The sequence below is a fragment of the Dipodomys merriami genome, unplaced genomic scaffold (assembly GCF_024711535.1).
Source record: "Dipodomys merriami isolate MVZ:Mamm:240054 unplaced genomic scaffold, mDipMer1.0.p SCAF_357, whole genome shotgun sequence".
NCBI lineage: Eukaryota > Metazoa > Chordata > Mammalia > Rodentia > Heteromyidae > Dipodomys > Dipodomys merriami.
This window is the reverse complement of record NW_027205126.1, coordinates 949,430-964,130: the sequence shown is the minus strand read 5'-3', so window position 1 is coordinate 964,130 and position 14,701 is coordinate 949,430. Positions and strand designations below refer to the sequence as shown.

The window sequence follows — 14,701 nt, the reverse complement described above, 5'->3', positions numbered from 1 at the left end:
CTGTTCTTTTCTCAGTTATTATAATTTTCTTGGTGAGTGCTGGTGGCTCATGCTTGTAATCCTAGTTACTCAGGAAACTAAGATCTGAGGACCCAGATTCAAAGCCAACTGGGATAGAAAATTCTGTGAGACTCTTATCTCTAATTAACCAGCAAAAAGCTGAAAGTACAGGTATAGCTCAAGTGGTAAAGCACCAGCCTTGAGCAAAATAGCCATGTAAAAGCTGCAGCCCTGAGTTTAAGCCCTAGTACCAGTGCAAAAAATAAAAAGAAATACCATCTTTTTCTTTGTTTCTGTAGGGGTCATAATGTTTATTTTAATATCTTCATAATAACCTATGAAATTGATATTCTATTAATATACCTAAGAACATTTCTTTTTTTCTCTTTTCTTTCTTTCTCTTCTCTTCTTTTTTTCTTTTATGGTGCCAGTCCTGGGGCTTGAACTTGGGTCATGGTCACTGTCCCTGAGTGTAGTAGGAAGACCCTTATAAGGCAGGCAAGCCCTGCCTTATAAGTCGTCTGGAGTGACAGCCCACCACAACAAAGTTGTTAACAAAGAAGCAACTTTCTTGAGAAGGTTCCTATTCTGGCCGGCCAGGGCCGCAGCACAGGCTCCGGAGCTGATACTGCGACCCCGAGCGGCCCCCATTCTTTGGTTTTTAAAGGCAAAATCCATGAGGTCGAGCCTGGTCACATGCAGGTGACCAATGGGATCGTAACACACACAAAGGATTGTACAGTCAAACCAGACCCCACACAGGTGGCCAGTAGGCAGAGTTTACCGTAAGCATGTACAAAAGGCAGGGTTTACTGTAAGCACGAGGTGTTGCCAGCTGGAGCCAGATTACAACCTATCTGTTTTATGGGTTGGTCTTCAACTGAACAATCAAGGTGGGTTAGGTTGTTAAGGGGAGGGGGACCAGATGCATTTTTTTCATTCTGGGAACCAGGCCCATCAAGTCTAAAATCTCTAAAAAAAAAAAAAAAAAAAAAAAAAAAAGGCATAGCTCAAAATGGAATCATACTAGTGTGGGCCCATCTCAGGATCCACTTCACTGAGCATTTTTGCTCAAGGCTAGTGCTCTGCCACTTGACCCACAGCTCCACTTTCAGTTTTTTGGCAGTGCGGTAAAGAGACCACTTTTCTGCCCAGGCTGGCTTCGAACCATGATCCTCAGAAATCAGCCTCCTTAGTAGCTAGCATTACAGGTGTGAGCCATTTGTCATTGTATATAAACTTACTTCTGGGGCTGGGAAGGTGGCTCAGTGATAGAATGCTTGCCTTGCATGCATGAGGCCCTGGGTTCAATTCCTCAGCACCACATAAGCAGAAAAAGCAGGAAGTGGCGCTGTGGCTCAAGTGGTAGAGTGCTAGCCTTGAGCTGAAGAACTAAGGGACAGCGCCCAGGCCCAGAGCTCAGGCCCCATGACCGGAAAAAAAAAAAAAAAAAAGTTACTTGCAACTTTCAGTGTTCCTTTTGGGATGCACACTGAGAATTCAGCTCTGATAATGCCCTTCAATACCCCGTCCCCCTATTCCTTGTCCACTGCACATAGCAGCACTCCCTGGAAGCTCAGGATTGCCGAGCACAAGTCCCAGTACCTCACCACAGTAGAGGAAGGAGAGGCCAGTGCCATGACCCTGTCATCAGCCATCGACCTGCAGACAAGGTCCTGGTGCTACTCCTATCAGGAGTTTTCTGATCCCCAATGGCTTCACACCCCACAAGGCCCCAAGTACCTCCCAGTGCCAGAAACATCCACATATGAAAACGAACAGGAGCAGCCTGTCCACTCCAAGCAACTCCCTCATTCTTCCCTACTTAGGTTGGTTACTTCGGTACTTCCACAGCCCAACTGGCTGGCATTCTAGCACCATGGATTCTGGATTCCAGGGTAAAGGATGGAACACATCACAATTGTTCATTCTCAGCAGGCTGCCTCCCGGGTTGTAATCTTCCCCCACAGCACAGCTATGCTTCTCCTTTTTTTTTGGGGGGGGAGTGGTGGTATACTAGGGGTACCACTTGAGCCATGCCCCTGCCCTTTAGATTTTAATTTCTTTTCAAACAGGATCTCATACTTTTTGCCTGGTCTTGTCTGTGGCAGCAATTTGCCCTACTTACATAACTTCCCTCATACCTGGAATTATAGGAGCCCATCACTATGCATGGACTGTTTGTTCAGATGAGGGTCTTTCGAATATTTCACCCTGCTTCTTTTAACTGTACTCCTCTTGATCTTTGTCCCCTGAATGGTTGGAATTCCTGGCATATATCATCAGGCCAGGCAGGATATTTGAATATCTGTCTGTGTTTGTTTCATGTTATTGTCTTGAAAGTAAGAAGGAAGAAAGATAACTCTGAAAACCAGTTCTCCATCCTTGCTAATCCATTAAAAAGCCCTTTATCAATCCATTTTAAAGAATAAAAAACATGCTTGAGCTGGGAAGGTGGCTCAGTGGTAGAGCGCTTGCCTTGCATGCCTGAGGCCCTGGGTTCGATTCCTTAACACCACATAAGAAAAAAGAAAAAAGCTGGAAGTGGCACTGTGGCTCAAGTGGTAGAGCACTAGGCTTGAGCTGAAGAGCTGAGGGACAGCGCCCAGGCCCAGAGTTCAGGCCCCATGACTGGACACCCCAAAAAAAAACAAAACCAAAAATAAGGAATAAAAAACATGCTTGTAGGGCTGGGAAGGTGGCTCAGTGGTAGAGCGCTTGCCTTGCATGCATGAGGCCCTGGGTTCAATTCCTCAGCACCACATAAGCAAAAAGCTGGAAGTGGCGCTGTGGCTCAAGTGGTAGAGCGCTAGCCTTGAGCTGAAGAGCTGAGGGACAGCGCCCAGACCCAGAGTTCAGGCCCCACGACTGGACCCCCCCCCCCAAAAAAAAGAACATGCTTGTATATGAATTGTCTTCTATTAACATTGTTTCTCAGTTGATCAGTACCTGCCAAGGAGCAGTCAGAGAGAAAAATAGGAAATCAGTGAACTCGCTGAGCCCATCTTTTTTTTTTTTAACTTGTTATGTGAATAATGACCCCAATTTAAATAATAGCTTCTACAAAGCATTATAGTATAACAGGAAAAACTCTGAGTCATAGAAGAAATTAGCATGCAAAAGAGAATAGATGGCTTCCTTTACTTGCTTTATCCATTGCAAATATAGATGAGTTTAGATATTTTTATGATTTCTTCTCCTATCTTTGCCTGGCACATTACCCATGACTTGACCATTGATGAATTAATTGGAAGACATATTGTTTAGGCTACAAAGGTAGGCAAAGTCTTTCCCTTTAGTAGAGTTTTTTACATAGTAAGGGAGTTAAATTCAAATACCATTAATACAAGGGAAAATATATTTAAAACTTCAGTCTTTCATGTTAAAAATGCTAATACTCAGTGACAACAGAGAAAGAATTTGATCTCATAAACTAGAAAAGAAAAAAATATTGAGGGCTGGGAAGGTGGCTCAGTGGTAGAGTGCTTGCCTTGCATGCACGAGGCCCTGGGTTCGATTCCTCAGCACCACATAAGCAAAAAGAAAAAAAGCCAGAAGTGGCGCTGTGGCTCAAGTGGTGAGCGCTAGCCTTGAGCTGAAGAGCTGAGGGATAGCGCCCCAGGCCCAGAGTTCAGGCCCCACAACCGGACCAAAAAAAAAAAAAAAAAATGAAAATTACCAATTAGAAACAGCAAATAGCAAAAAAGAGCCTAAGATGAAAAAGAGTTTAACAACACCAATGAGAAAGTATCTGATATACTTATTTTTTTTATCTTTTTTGTATATATTTTTATTGTAAAAATACTGTACAGAGGGGTTACAGTTACATGAGTAAGGTAATGAGTACGTTTCCTATCAAGTGTTGTTACCTCCTCCTTTTGTTTTTCCCCTACCAGTGTGTGTGTGTGTGTGTGTGTGTGTGTGTGTGTGTGTGTGTGTGTATGTGTATGTGTATGTATGCACATATTAGAGTTTTATTTATTTATTTATTTGATTATTTACTTATTTATTTATTTTTTCGACTGTGGGGCTTGAACTCAGGGCCAGGGCACTGTCCCTGAGCTCTTTTTGCTCAAGGCTAGCACTCTACCACTTTGAGTCACAGCTCCATTTCTGGCTTTCTGGTGGTTAATTGAAGTGTCTTACAGGCATTCCTATTCAGGCTGGCATTGAACTGTGATCCTCAGCTATCCGCCTCCTGAGTAGCTGGGATTACAGGCCTGAGCTACCAGCACCTAGCTCATGCTAGGGATTTTTTTTGGGGGGTCCGGTCGTTGGCCTGAACTCTGGGCCTGGGCGCTGTCCCTCAGCTCTTCAGCTCAAGGCTAGCACTCTACCACTTGAGCCACAGTGACACCTCAGGCTTTTTTTTTCTTTTTGCTTATGTGGTGCTGAGGAATTGAACCCAGGCCTCATGCATGCAAGGCAAGCGCTCTACCACTGAGCCATCTTCCCAGCCCATGCTAGGGTTATTTTTTTGTTACTGTTTTTTGTTTTTGTTTTTGCTAGACCTGGGGCTTGAACTTAGGACTGGGTCAGTATTGCTAATTTTTTTTTTTCGTTTCTAGTTTATGAGCATCAACCAAATCAAATATTTCCTTTCTCTGTCGTCATTTAGTATTAGCATTTTTAATATGAAAAATTGAAGTTTTAAATATATTTTCCCTTATATTAATGGTATTTGAATTCAACTCTCTTCCTTACTAGATAATAAACTCTACTAAAGAGAAAGACTTTGACTACCTTTGTGGCCTAAACAAATGTCTTGCAATTAAATCATCAATGGTCAAGTCATGGGTAATATGCCAGGCAAAGATAGGAAAAAGAACCATAAAGAGATCTAATCTCATCTAGACTTGAAGTGTATAAGCAAATAAAGGAAATCACATATTTCCTTTCACTCAAGGCTAGCACTCTACCACGTGAGCCACAGCACTACTTCTGACTTTTTCCTGTTTATGTGGTACTGAGGAATCGAGGGCCTCATGCATGCTAGGCAAGCACTCTACCACTGAGCTCCATTCCCAGCCCTCATGCTAGGGTTTTAAACGCAAGGTGTTGAGCTTGCTGTGCAAGCACTCTACCACTTGAATCACACCCACCCATACCCTTAGTGGTTTTATTTTCTGTCTTGTTTTTCCTTGTTGTCAGCTTACTTGAGGTTCTTCTGTCTCACCAGCAGTGAAAAAAAAGTGCCATGTCTTTTTTTCTAGGAGAGCATATAGACTACTGTGGATATTCTGTTCTTCCTATGGCTGTAGAACAAGATATGTTAATAGCCGTGGAACCTGTGAAGACACACACGCTCCAGCTGGCCAATACAAATCCCTTGTACCCGTGAGTATTCAGGTTTGCCAGTGCATGTGCAGTGTGTGCTTGTGTGTGTAGGTATGTAGTGTTTACATGCAGAACAAACTCTTTAGACGATATGATCTGCAGAGAAGTCACATAATTTATTTAATTTATAGTCACTCTTTGACTTTTTTTTTTTTTTGGTTCTGGAGCTTGACCTCATGGCCTGGGCACTGTCCTTGAGCTTAGTGCTCTACCACTTTTAGCTACAGTGCCATGTCTGGTTTTTGAGTAGTTAATTGGAGATAAGAGTCTTGTGGACATTTCCTTCCTAGACTGGCTTTGAACTGTGATCCTGAGATCTCAGCCTCCTGAGTAGCTAGGATTACAGGCATGAGCCAGTGCCTGACTAGTTTGTACTTTTTTTTTTTGTTGGTCCTGGGGCTTGAACTCTGGGCCTGGGTGCTTTCCCTGTGCTCTTCAACTCAAGGCAAGCGCTGAGCCACAGCACCACTTCCGGGTGTCTAGTGGTTTATTGGAAATAAGAGTCTCACAGTTTCCTGCCCGAGCTGGCTTTGAACCCTGATCCTCAGATCTCAGCCTCCCGAGTAGCTAGGATTACTGGCTTGAGCTACCGGTATTCGGCTAGTTTGTACTTTTTGACTATTAAAGTAGTCTTTGGCAAACTTAAGATCATTTAATTTTCCCCCATGTTTTTCTCTAGAAGTTTAATAATTTAATAAAGTTTAATAATTTTAGCTCTTCTGTTTGGTCTGTGATGCTTTTTGAATGTTTTTTTTGTATGTAGCATGTGATAAGGATTGAGGTTTTTCTTTTCTTTTTTTTCATATTGCTATCCTTTTACTTTCCACCATTTTTACCATAAACAGAGAAATAAGTCAATGTGAGAGTATAGTAATGGACTTTATTCTACTGATCTCTTTGTCTTTATGTCTGATAACTGAAACTTTATAAGTCCTGAAATCAGGTACTATGAGTCCCTTGATGTTGTCTTTTTCAAAAGTAATTTTGATTAATGTGTGCATATATGAATATATATATATATACATATATGTATCCATATGTACACACATGTTCGCATGTACATATATGTCGATACATGTATATCCATTTGTCTTAGATCTTAGTTTATCTCAGAAGTGCTTGTTATTTCAGGGTTTGTGTCTTGTACATCTTTCTAAGTTACTTCTTTTTTATGGTATTGTCATTATACGTGGTCTAGCACAGCATTTGACACAAACAGCATAGATACTTGGAAAATGTTTGTTGGGAGAACAAGTGAAGAAATGAATGAAATTAAGTGGGAATTAGGCATAAAGGCGCATACCTCATGAGTCATACCTTACTACATTTTCAGGAATTGTATTCACAGAATTCTGCAATGTGAGAGTAAGAATGGAGAAAGCAGGTTGATGATGATGTAGGAATGGGGTAGGTGTGAAAAGAAGGGCCCATTTTTGAGCCACAGGAAAATACTGAGCAGAAAGGCAAGACCAGGTTGCTGGAAACAGCAAAGATAGACAATTTTGTTTTCTACAAGAGACTTAAGCTACACTTCTAACTCTGTAGGTTGGCACTTTACAGGGTTTTCTTCAATGTTACGCATCTAGCTTTCTACATCTATACAACTCTCCTCTTTTTTCCCCATTTTTTTTTCTGGTTTTTGTGACTTTCAAAACTCATCAGATTTGCTAGATAGCTTTATGTGCTTCTAAATTCTGTGACCCTTGCTGACTGAAGGAGACATTCTAAGTTTTATGAATAACAATATAATAAAGTGCTCATAAGCTGGAATCAGACCAGGTATCCTTGGAAAGTCATTAAATATTTCTGAGCCACCTGTAAGACTTTCCTTTTCTACTAAATGCTGACCCTCTTAGCCTCATGTCCCATGTAGAATTGCACACTGTCGTACAGAATTATTGCCTGGTAGTGATTGCTAGTCTTGACTAAATTTCATTCTTTTTTTTTCTTGGCAGTCGTGGGGCTTGAACTCTCAGCCTGGGTGCTGTCCCTCAGCTCTTCAGCCCAAGGCGAGGGCTCTACAGCTTGAGCCACAGCGCCACTTCCAGTTTTCTGGTGGTTTATTGGAGATTAGAGTCTCACGGACTTTCCTGCCCTTTCGTATCTGAGCTGGCTTTGAATTGTGATCCTCAGAGCTCAGCCTCCTGAGTAGCTAGGATTATAGGCATGAGCCACCAGCGCCCAGCTTAAATTTCATTCTTTTTTTTGGGGGGGGGTCTGGTCATGGGACCTGAACTCTGGGCCTGGACGCTGTCCCTCAGTTCTTCAGCTCAAGGCTAGCGCTCTACCACTTGAGCCACAGCGCCACTTCTGGCTTTTTTCTTTTTTGCTTATGTGGTGCTGAGGAATCGAACCCAGGGCCTCATGTGTGCAAGGCAAGCGCTCTACCACTGAACCACCTTCCCAGCCCTAAATTTCATTCTTAAAGACAAGTTCTCTGCCTCTCACATTTGTTTTCCTTTGCAAACCCTGCAGATTTAAACAGTCATTACATTTTTTCTTCATAGAGATGATTTACTTTGTTATTAAGCTAGGATAACGCATAGAAGGAACTTATTGCAGTGATTGGCACATAGCCAATATTTATTAAATTATGTGGTCTGGGAAATGCTGCTTCATTCCCTGCCTTTTCTGTTTCATATTTTATCATTTGATTTACCATTCTGTCTACCTGCCTGCCTGCCTGTCTATCCATCCATCCTAACTATCTTTCATTTTGGAGTTTATTCTTCTTACAAATAAGTCACAAAAGTACTGCAGAGAGTTTAAACATATCCATGGATGTTATTCTCAATGCATCACATCAAGGAAGTATACAATGTCTCTTTGTTGACAATATTAATTTTAAAGTTACTGCTGTCTCTTTAGAATTAATAAACAACTGGTGGAAGAAAATACTTAGTCTGTATAAATACCCGTTTCTCTATTTTTAACATCCATTGGTGATCCTTTTCTTTTTGGGGGGTGGGTCTGGTTTTGGGGCCTGAACTCTGGGCCTGGGTGCTGTCCCTCAGCTCTTCAGCTCAAGGCTAGCGCTCTACCACTTGAGCCACAGTGCCACTTCCAGCTTTTTTCTTTTGCTTATGTGGTGCTGAGGAATCGAATCCAGGGCCTCATGCATGCAAGGCAAGCACTCTACCACTGAGCCACCTTCCTAGCCCCTGATCCTTTTCTTTTATCATGGTATTATCTATTATCCAGTGGTGATTTTTAATTTCCATAATTTCTTCAATGTTTGTTAGTTGATTGTGTGTGTATGTGTACATTTGCATGAGTGTGTGTGCACCCATGCTTGTACCAGTCTTGGGGCTTGAACTCAGGGCCTTGGCACTGTCCCTGAGAATTTTTGCTCAAAGCTAGCACTCACCACTTGAGCCACAGCTCTACTTCCAGCTTTTTGGTAATTAATTGGAGATAAGAGTCTATGGACTTTCCTGTCCAGGCTGGCTTTGAACTGTGATACGTGATCCTCAGATATCAGCCTCCTGAATAGCTAAGATTACAGGCATGATTCACCAGCTGTCAGCAGTTGATTTTTTTAAAAATAAATGTTTTGCCTTTTTTTTTTTTGGGTCCGGTCTTGGGGTCTGAACTCTCAGTCTGGGCGCTGTCCCTCAACTCTTCAGCTCAAGGCTAGCGCTCTACCACTTAAGCCACAGCACCACTTCCAGCTTTTTTTTTTCTTTTTGCTTATGTGGTGCTGAGGAATTGAACCCAGGGCCTCAGGCATGCAAGGCAAGCACTCTACCACTGAGCCACCTTCCCAGCCCATGTTTTGCCTTCTTCATTGAGGTATTTACTCGATTAATTTATTTCAGTACATTAGTATAGGCTCATTTTTTTTCTTTTTCTTTTTTTCTGTCTACCATAGGGCTTGAACTCAGAGCCTTGGTGCTGTCCCTAAGCTCTTTCGCTCAAGGATAGTGCTCTAATGCTTTTAGCCACAGCTCCACTTCTGGTTTTTGAGTGGTTAATTGGAGATAAGAGCCTCACAGGGACTTTTCTGCCTGGACTGACTTTGAACTGTGATCCTTAGGTCTCAACCTTCTGAGTACTGGGATTATAGGCAGGGGTGAGCCACTGGTGCCTGGCTTGGAATCTTATTTTTTTTCAGTGGTTATAATCCATTAGAATAATTGTTTTCTTGTTCCTTTCTTTTCTTAAACTGTGCAGATAGTCAAGTTGGATGGCTGGCACAGAGTAAGAAGGGGGTTTTGAGTACTTTGGGGGTCTGCCAAACAGCAGGCTCAGGATAACTGATTCATGTGGTTGACCCCAGCTTACCAAGGACCAACATGAAAGAGAAAATTGCTGTAGATTATGCTAAAGTGTATTGGTTGCTCTCTGGTTCAGGAAATAAAAGCAGTCACTTAGCGATAGTTTAGTCATTAAGGTCGCTACAAGTTTTAGCAGGTGGAGGTGTTCATTTTTGTGGGCGAACTCAAAGTACATACATTGAAAAGAAAAGGAAAAGGAGAGTTCAGTATCACTGTCTTAGCACAAGATGGCAGCAGTCAGCCACTTATGTTGCAGCTCAGGGCCACCAGACTTAAATTTTAACAATGTGTTTTGGTGTTGCAGGGACTTCAGTACCAGTGTTAATAACATTCAGATCGACAAAACCAAACCTTTGTGGCACAACTATTTCCTGTGTGGATTTAAAGGAATTCAGGTAAACTAAGTTGTAAGACACCCAGTAGAAGTTGAACCTGTGATGTATATTATATAATTATATTACCCCATTATTATGCATATTATATCATTTTTTCCCCCTCCTTTCAATCCTAACTGGTATTTCGTGTTTGCTTTGTTATCTTGCTTCAGGAAGTGAGGTAGCCGTGACTGTTTCTGGGGGAGATCTTCACGGGGTGACACATAGCTGGCTAGTGCTCAAAAATGAGGTTCATCTGACAAACATCTGTCTGATTTTTACATCTTTGTTCATACTTTCTGTTGAGGATTTATTCTAGTAATATTATTTATATTTCATTCTTGGGCCATATGGGAGTATAGTGTAATGGGATTTAGAGTCAGACAGCCCCATGTTTGAGTCTGGGCTCTGTCCAGCTGTGTTCATTTAACTGAAGTCTGAGATTTATCTGTGAAATGACATCACTTCTGTCCTGGTCCTTGCTGGGATGACACAGTGCTTGGCAGCTGCAGGCAGCTAGTAAACAGTAATGTTTCTGCTGGTCCAGGTTGGAGTGGAAAGAAGCAGTAGTGACGTGTCTGAACACCAGGAGTTTCCTAGAAACAATGAATAATTACTATGACAATCTCTTCATGTCACGTCTAGTGCCCCAACAGAAAAAAAAATGCAATTTTCCTAGTTTCTCTCATAATTAAAGAAATACAAAGCACAGATAAAGAAACCAATATTTGCTGTTTTCAGTGCCACTTTCATGTTTCAATATTTTATTTTAAATGTTCTGACTCTTGTAGCCCTAGGTAAAGGACATTAAGAGATGATTTTGCCTTTGTGAATCAAAAGCAAACAAGCAAACAACTGTGTTTCAGAGAGCTTGTGCTTCTACCCACCTGCTGGTCCTCAGTGACACTGCCCGCATAGAAACATACCCGCCTGATTTCTGACATGTAGTGGTGTACTCTTAACCATGGAGGTGTGGTATTAGAGTTACTGCATTTGCTTCTTTCTTTCTTGAATGTGTTATGTTCTTCTTGATCACATGGTAATAACTTCTGGGAAAAGTTATTGACAGGTTTTAAATCTTCAGATTGCCTGGCTAGTGATACACGTTACAGCATTTTGGAAGCATTTGCCTAAAGTTGTATCTGATCTTCTCTTGATAATTTGCCATTTTGTTAGCATATGGGTAAAGTGGCCTAAGTAAGGCATGTTGTTATATATTATTTTTTGAACCTTTTAGGGTTTAAAGATTCTTTCTTTGATTTGCCAACTTCTGTGTTAAAAAAGCAAGTTTGTAACAGTGAACTTTTGGCAGAAAAAGTGATTTAAATGTTAGCCTGTTCAGAAACCTTCAAGTACTAGAAAGTTCCAGGGAATAATCTGTTTATATGCAACTGAACATGTTATCCTTTTGGGATAGAGCTATTGCAGAATTTGGCACAACTCATTTGTGCTTTTGAATCTGTTGTACATTTTAATTTAAACATTGCGTGATAAGTTTGTAAGTATGATTCACATTCAAGACACCCTGTGGATCCGTTTATAGTTAACTATAGTGTTCTCCAAGGATCACGTTTTTAAACAAGCTGTCTCATGTTCTTTAGGGAAGCACATTGGCAGCAGCGCAGTTTCAGTTCATAATTTGTTTGTGTTTCTGGAAGGAAATTTCTAGATGACTTGAAATCAAGAAGTACATCCAACTGAATCTCTTCTTTTGTGGTACATGAGTTTTGCCAACTAAGAAAAAGGACAAAACAAAAAATAAGGAAAAGAAAACCACTCTTTTATTTGCAAAGTCTTATTGTTCCTTTGTTATTCTAATGAGTTTATTGAAAATTCTCCCTGCAGTAGTATGTATGATGAAATATGTAATGAGGGAATGTAATAGTGTTTCATACTTTGGTCTTGAGTTTAATTTGTGAAGATGATGGCACCTTTTCTAGAGGAGGATATAGCCTTAAATTTGTATTAATCCTAAACCACAAAGGTTAGGGGAATAGTGTCTTCCACAGGGCACAGGGTCCTAGTTTTAGATAGTCTTATAAATTTATTAGGGCTATTTATCTTTAAGTTAAGGTCTGATTAGTTTCTTGGGCTTTCCTATTAGGAGAAATAGTTTACCTGTCTCATATGGAGTCTGCATTCTCAGTTGTGGCTGAATTCAAATTTGGCTTTCTTTAAAGTTACCATATGGTTAACTAACTTGTATTTATAAGCTCCAGTAAAAAGAAAAAAAAATCTGGATTTCTTCATATAGCTGACTTATATTAAATCACAGCGACAGTATGCTGGCCCAGGTTTCTAACTGCAGCCAAGAAGTCTCAACGGAGAACGGGGGCTCGGGGCCAGCTCCCTAAGTGGGATTTTGTGAGTCTCCTAATCTCCCGGTGCTTATATTTTTTTCTATATGTAAAACAGAACTGAGAAAGTTGAAAACTCTTCCTTTACAAGTTTTTATGCAACAGACATTTTGTGTAAACAAGCTACTGGTAATTGTGTTTTTCTTATCTTGCTTGCATTAGGGTTGAATTATAATGGCCTTCTATTTTTCCATATTTGTTCAAAAATTAATGTTCCAGAAAGAAAATATTGAAGGCAATTGTAGGACATGAGTTACTAACTTTTTGTCGAACAAAGTAGAAAGTAATCTTTGGACTTTCCTTACCTTGTGGCAAGAGTCATTAAACCTCATGCATGGTCTCGACTAAACTGAATGACATACTAGTTTCTGGAGATACAACTAGGTCTGTCACTATACCTTTATTCTCTGGGGAAATGAAAGACAGTTTTATGCTTCTTCAGTCTAACACCAACATTGCTATTGCTCTTCTGCCTTATCTTCTCAGGAGCATTTTGGTCTTAGTAATCCAACTGGAATGAATTGCCTGGTAGATGGAAATATCCCACCAAGTTCTGGCCTCTCTAGCTCCAGTGCCTTGGTCTGCTGTGCTGGCTTAGTGACCCTCACAGTGCTGGGAATGAACCTCTCCAAGGTAAGCCACCTGTGTCAGAAAACCGGAAAGAATCCTCTTGTAAGGCATTCACATCCCAGTCTCATAATCAGGGTATCTTCCTTGATCAGGAAACTTAGTCTTGCCTGAAAGGACTGCATACCTAGGCAAGTATGGATATTAGTAGGTTCTGCGTGTGCTACAGCCATAAGAGATGGCTGATATTTTTTAAGCAGTGAGTGTACAGATCTAGATACAACTGTGTTAAAACACTCGTGGACTAAACATGGAATTAGAATACAGGGTATCTTTCTTTTTTACCCTGGTCCTGTGGCTTGAAATCCTGGCCTGGTCCCTGCCCCTGAGCTTTTTTACTCAACGCTCAAGGCTAGTGCTCTACCATTTGAACCACAGCTTCACTTCTAACTTTTTAAAAGTTTATCAGAAAGAAGAGTATCATGGGCTTTCCTGCCTGGACTGGCTTTGAACCTTGATCCTCAGATTTCAGCCATCAGTGCCTGGCAAAGATATCTTTTTTCTTTTTTCTTTTTTTTTTGGAGGGGGGGGAGTCCGGTCGTGGGGCCTGAACTCTGGGCCTGGGCGCTGTCCCTCAGCTCTTCAGCTCAAGGCTAGTGCTCTACCACTTGAGCCACAGCGCCACTTCCAGCTTTTTTCTTTTTTGCTTATGTGGTACTGAGGAATCGAACCCAGGGCCTCAGGCATGCAAGGCAAGCTCTCTACCATTGAGCCACCTTCCCAGCCCCAAGGATATCTTTTTTCAAAGATTACTTCACTAACTTAAATTTAGGTCAAGAATCTAGGCCTCATGGTTGAGACTACTTATATTCATGTCATGCTTTAAATGTTTGATGAGCTGTGGGCAAAAGGGGTAAAGACCAGGAAAAAAAATGAGGCTGCAGAGCATGTCTGTTGATGCCAGTAGGCTAATCACTGAAATAACTCTAAAAAACACTGTAGTGCACAGATAAAATGCTTGTTTAGAGACTATATAAATCTGACAAGAGCTCAGAAAGTCTTATATGGACTTTATAAGCCCACATAAATCTTTGACATTGCCGTTCAGAGCAGGTGTGCTCAGCTTAGTTAACATTTTGGTGTTCTGGTTCGAATGAAATGTTCCCAAAGGTTCTTTATCAGCTATGTGCATGAACCTTGTCAGCTTTACAGATGGTTTGATAACAGACAGGTATCACAAATCAAGAGAAAGTTAACTTCATTCCCAGTCCTTTAAGACATGTTTAAGCTGGGTGCCTGTAATCCTAGATATCTACTCAGGAGGCTGAGATCTGAGGATCACAGTTCAAAGCCAGCCTGGGGAGGAAAGTCCATGAGACTCTTATCTCCAGTTAACCACCAGAAAACCAGAAGTGGCATTGTAGCTCAAGTGGTAGAGCACTCACCTTGAGATGAAGAGCTCAGGGACAGTGCCCAGGCCCAGAGTTCAAGCCCCACAACTGACCTCCCCACTCCCCACCGCCCCCCCCCATAAAAAAGACACATTTAAGCCAGATGTCAGTGGCCCATGCTTATAATCCTAGTTATTTCAAGAGACAGATCTGAGGATCACAGTTTGAAGCAAAAAAGCTTAGGAACAGCGCTGAGTACAGGATTCAGGACTAGCAATAAATAAACTGTTGATCTGATAACACTGATTATGTAAGATGAGCTTATTAGCAGGCGGAAGGGACATAATATGGAAATTCAAGTGTAATAGTGATCATAACTGACTAAAGAAATGAAAAAG

At 41.3% G+C, this 14,701-nt stretch overlaps 1 protein-coding gene across 5 annotated transcripts in view; it reads left to right on the top strand.

The window, feature by feature from the left end:
* LOC138804122 (N-acetylgalactosamine kinase) overlaps window positions 1-14,701 on the top strand; it is a 95,755-nt gene that overhangs the window by 17,216 nt on the left and 63,838 nt on the right. For all 5 annotated transcript variants that reach the window (XM_069988396.1, XM_069988397.1, XM_069988398.1 and 2 more), the window contains exons 3-5: window positions 5,214-5,337; window positions 9,919-10,009; window positions 12,832-12,978. In XM_069988396.1, coding sequence (XP_069844497.1) covers window positions 5,214-5,337; window positions 9,919-10,009; window positions 12,832-12,978 — 362 coding nt within the window. The remainder of the gene's footprint in view (window positions 1-5,213; window positions 5,338-9,918; window positions 10,010-12,831; window positions 12,979-14,701) is intronic.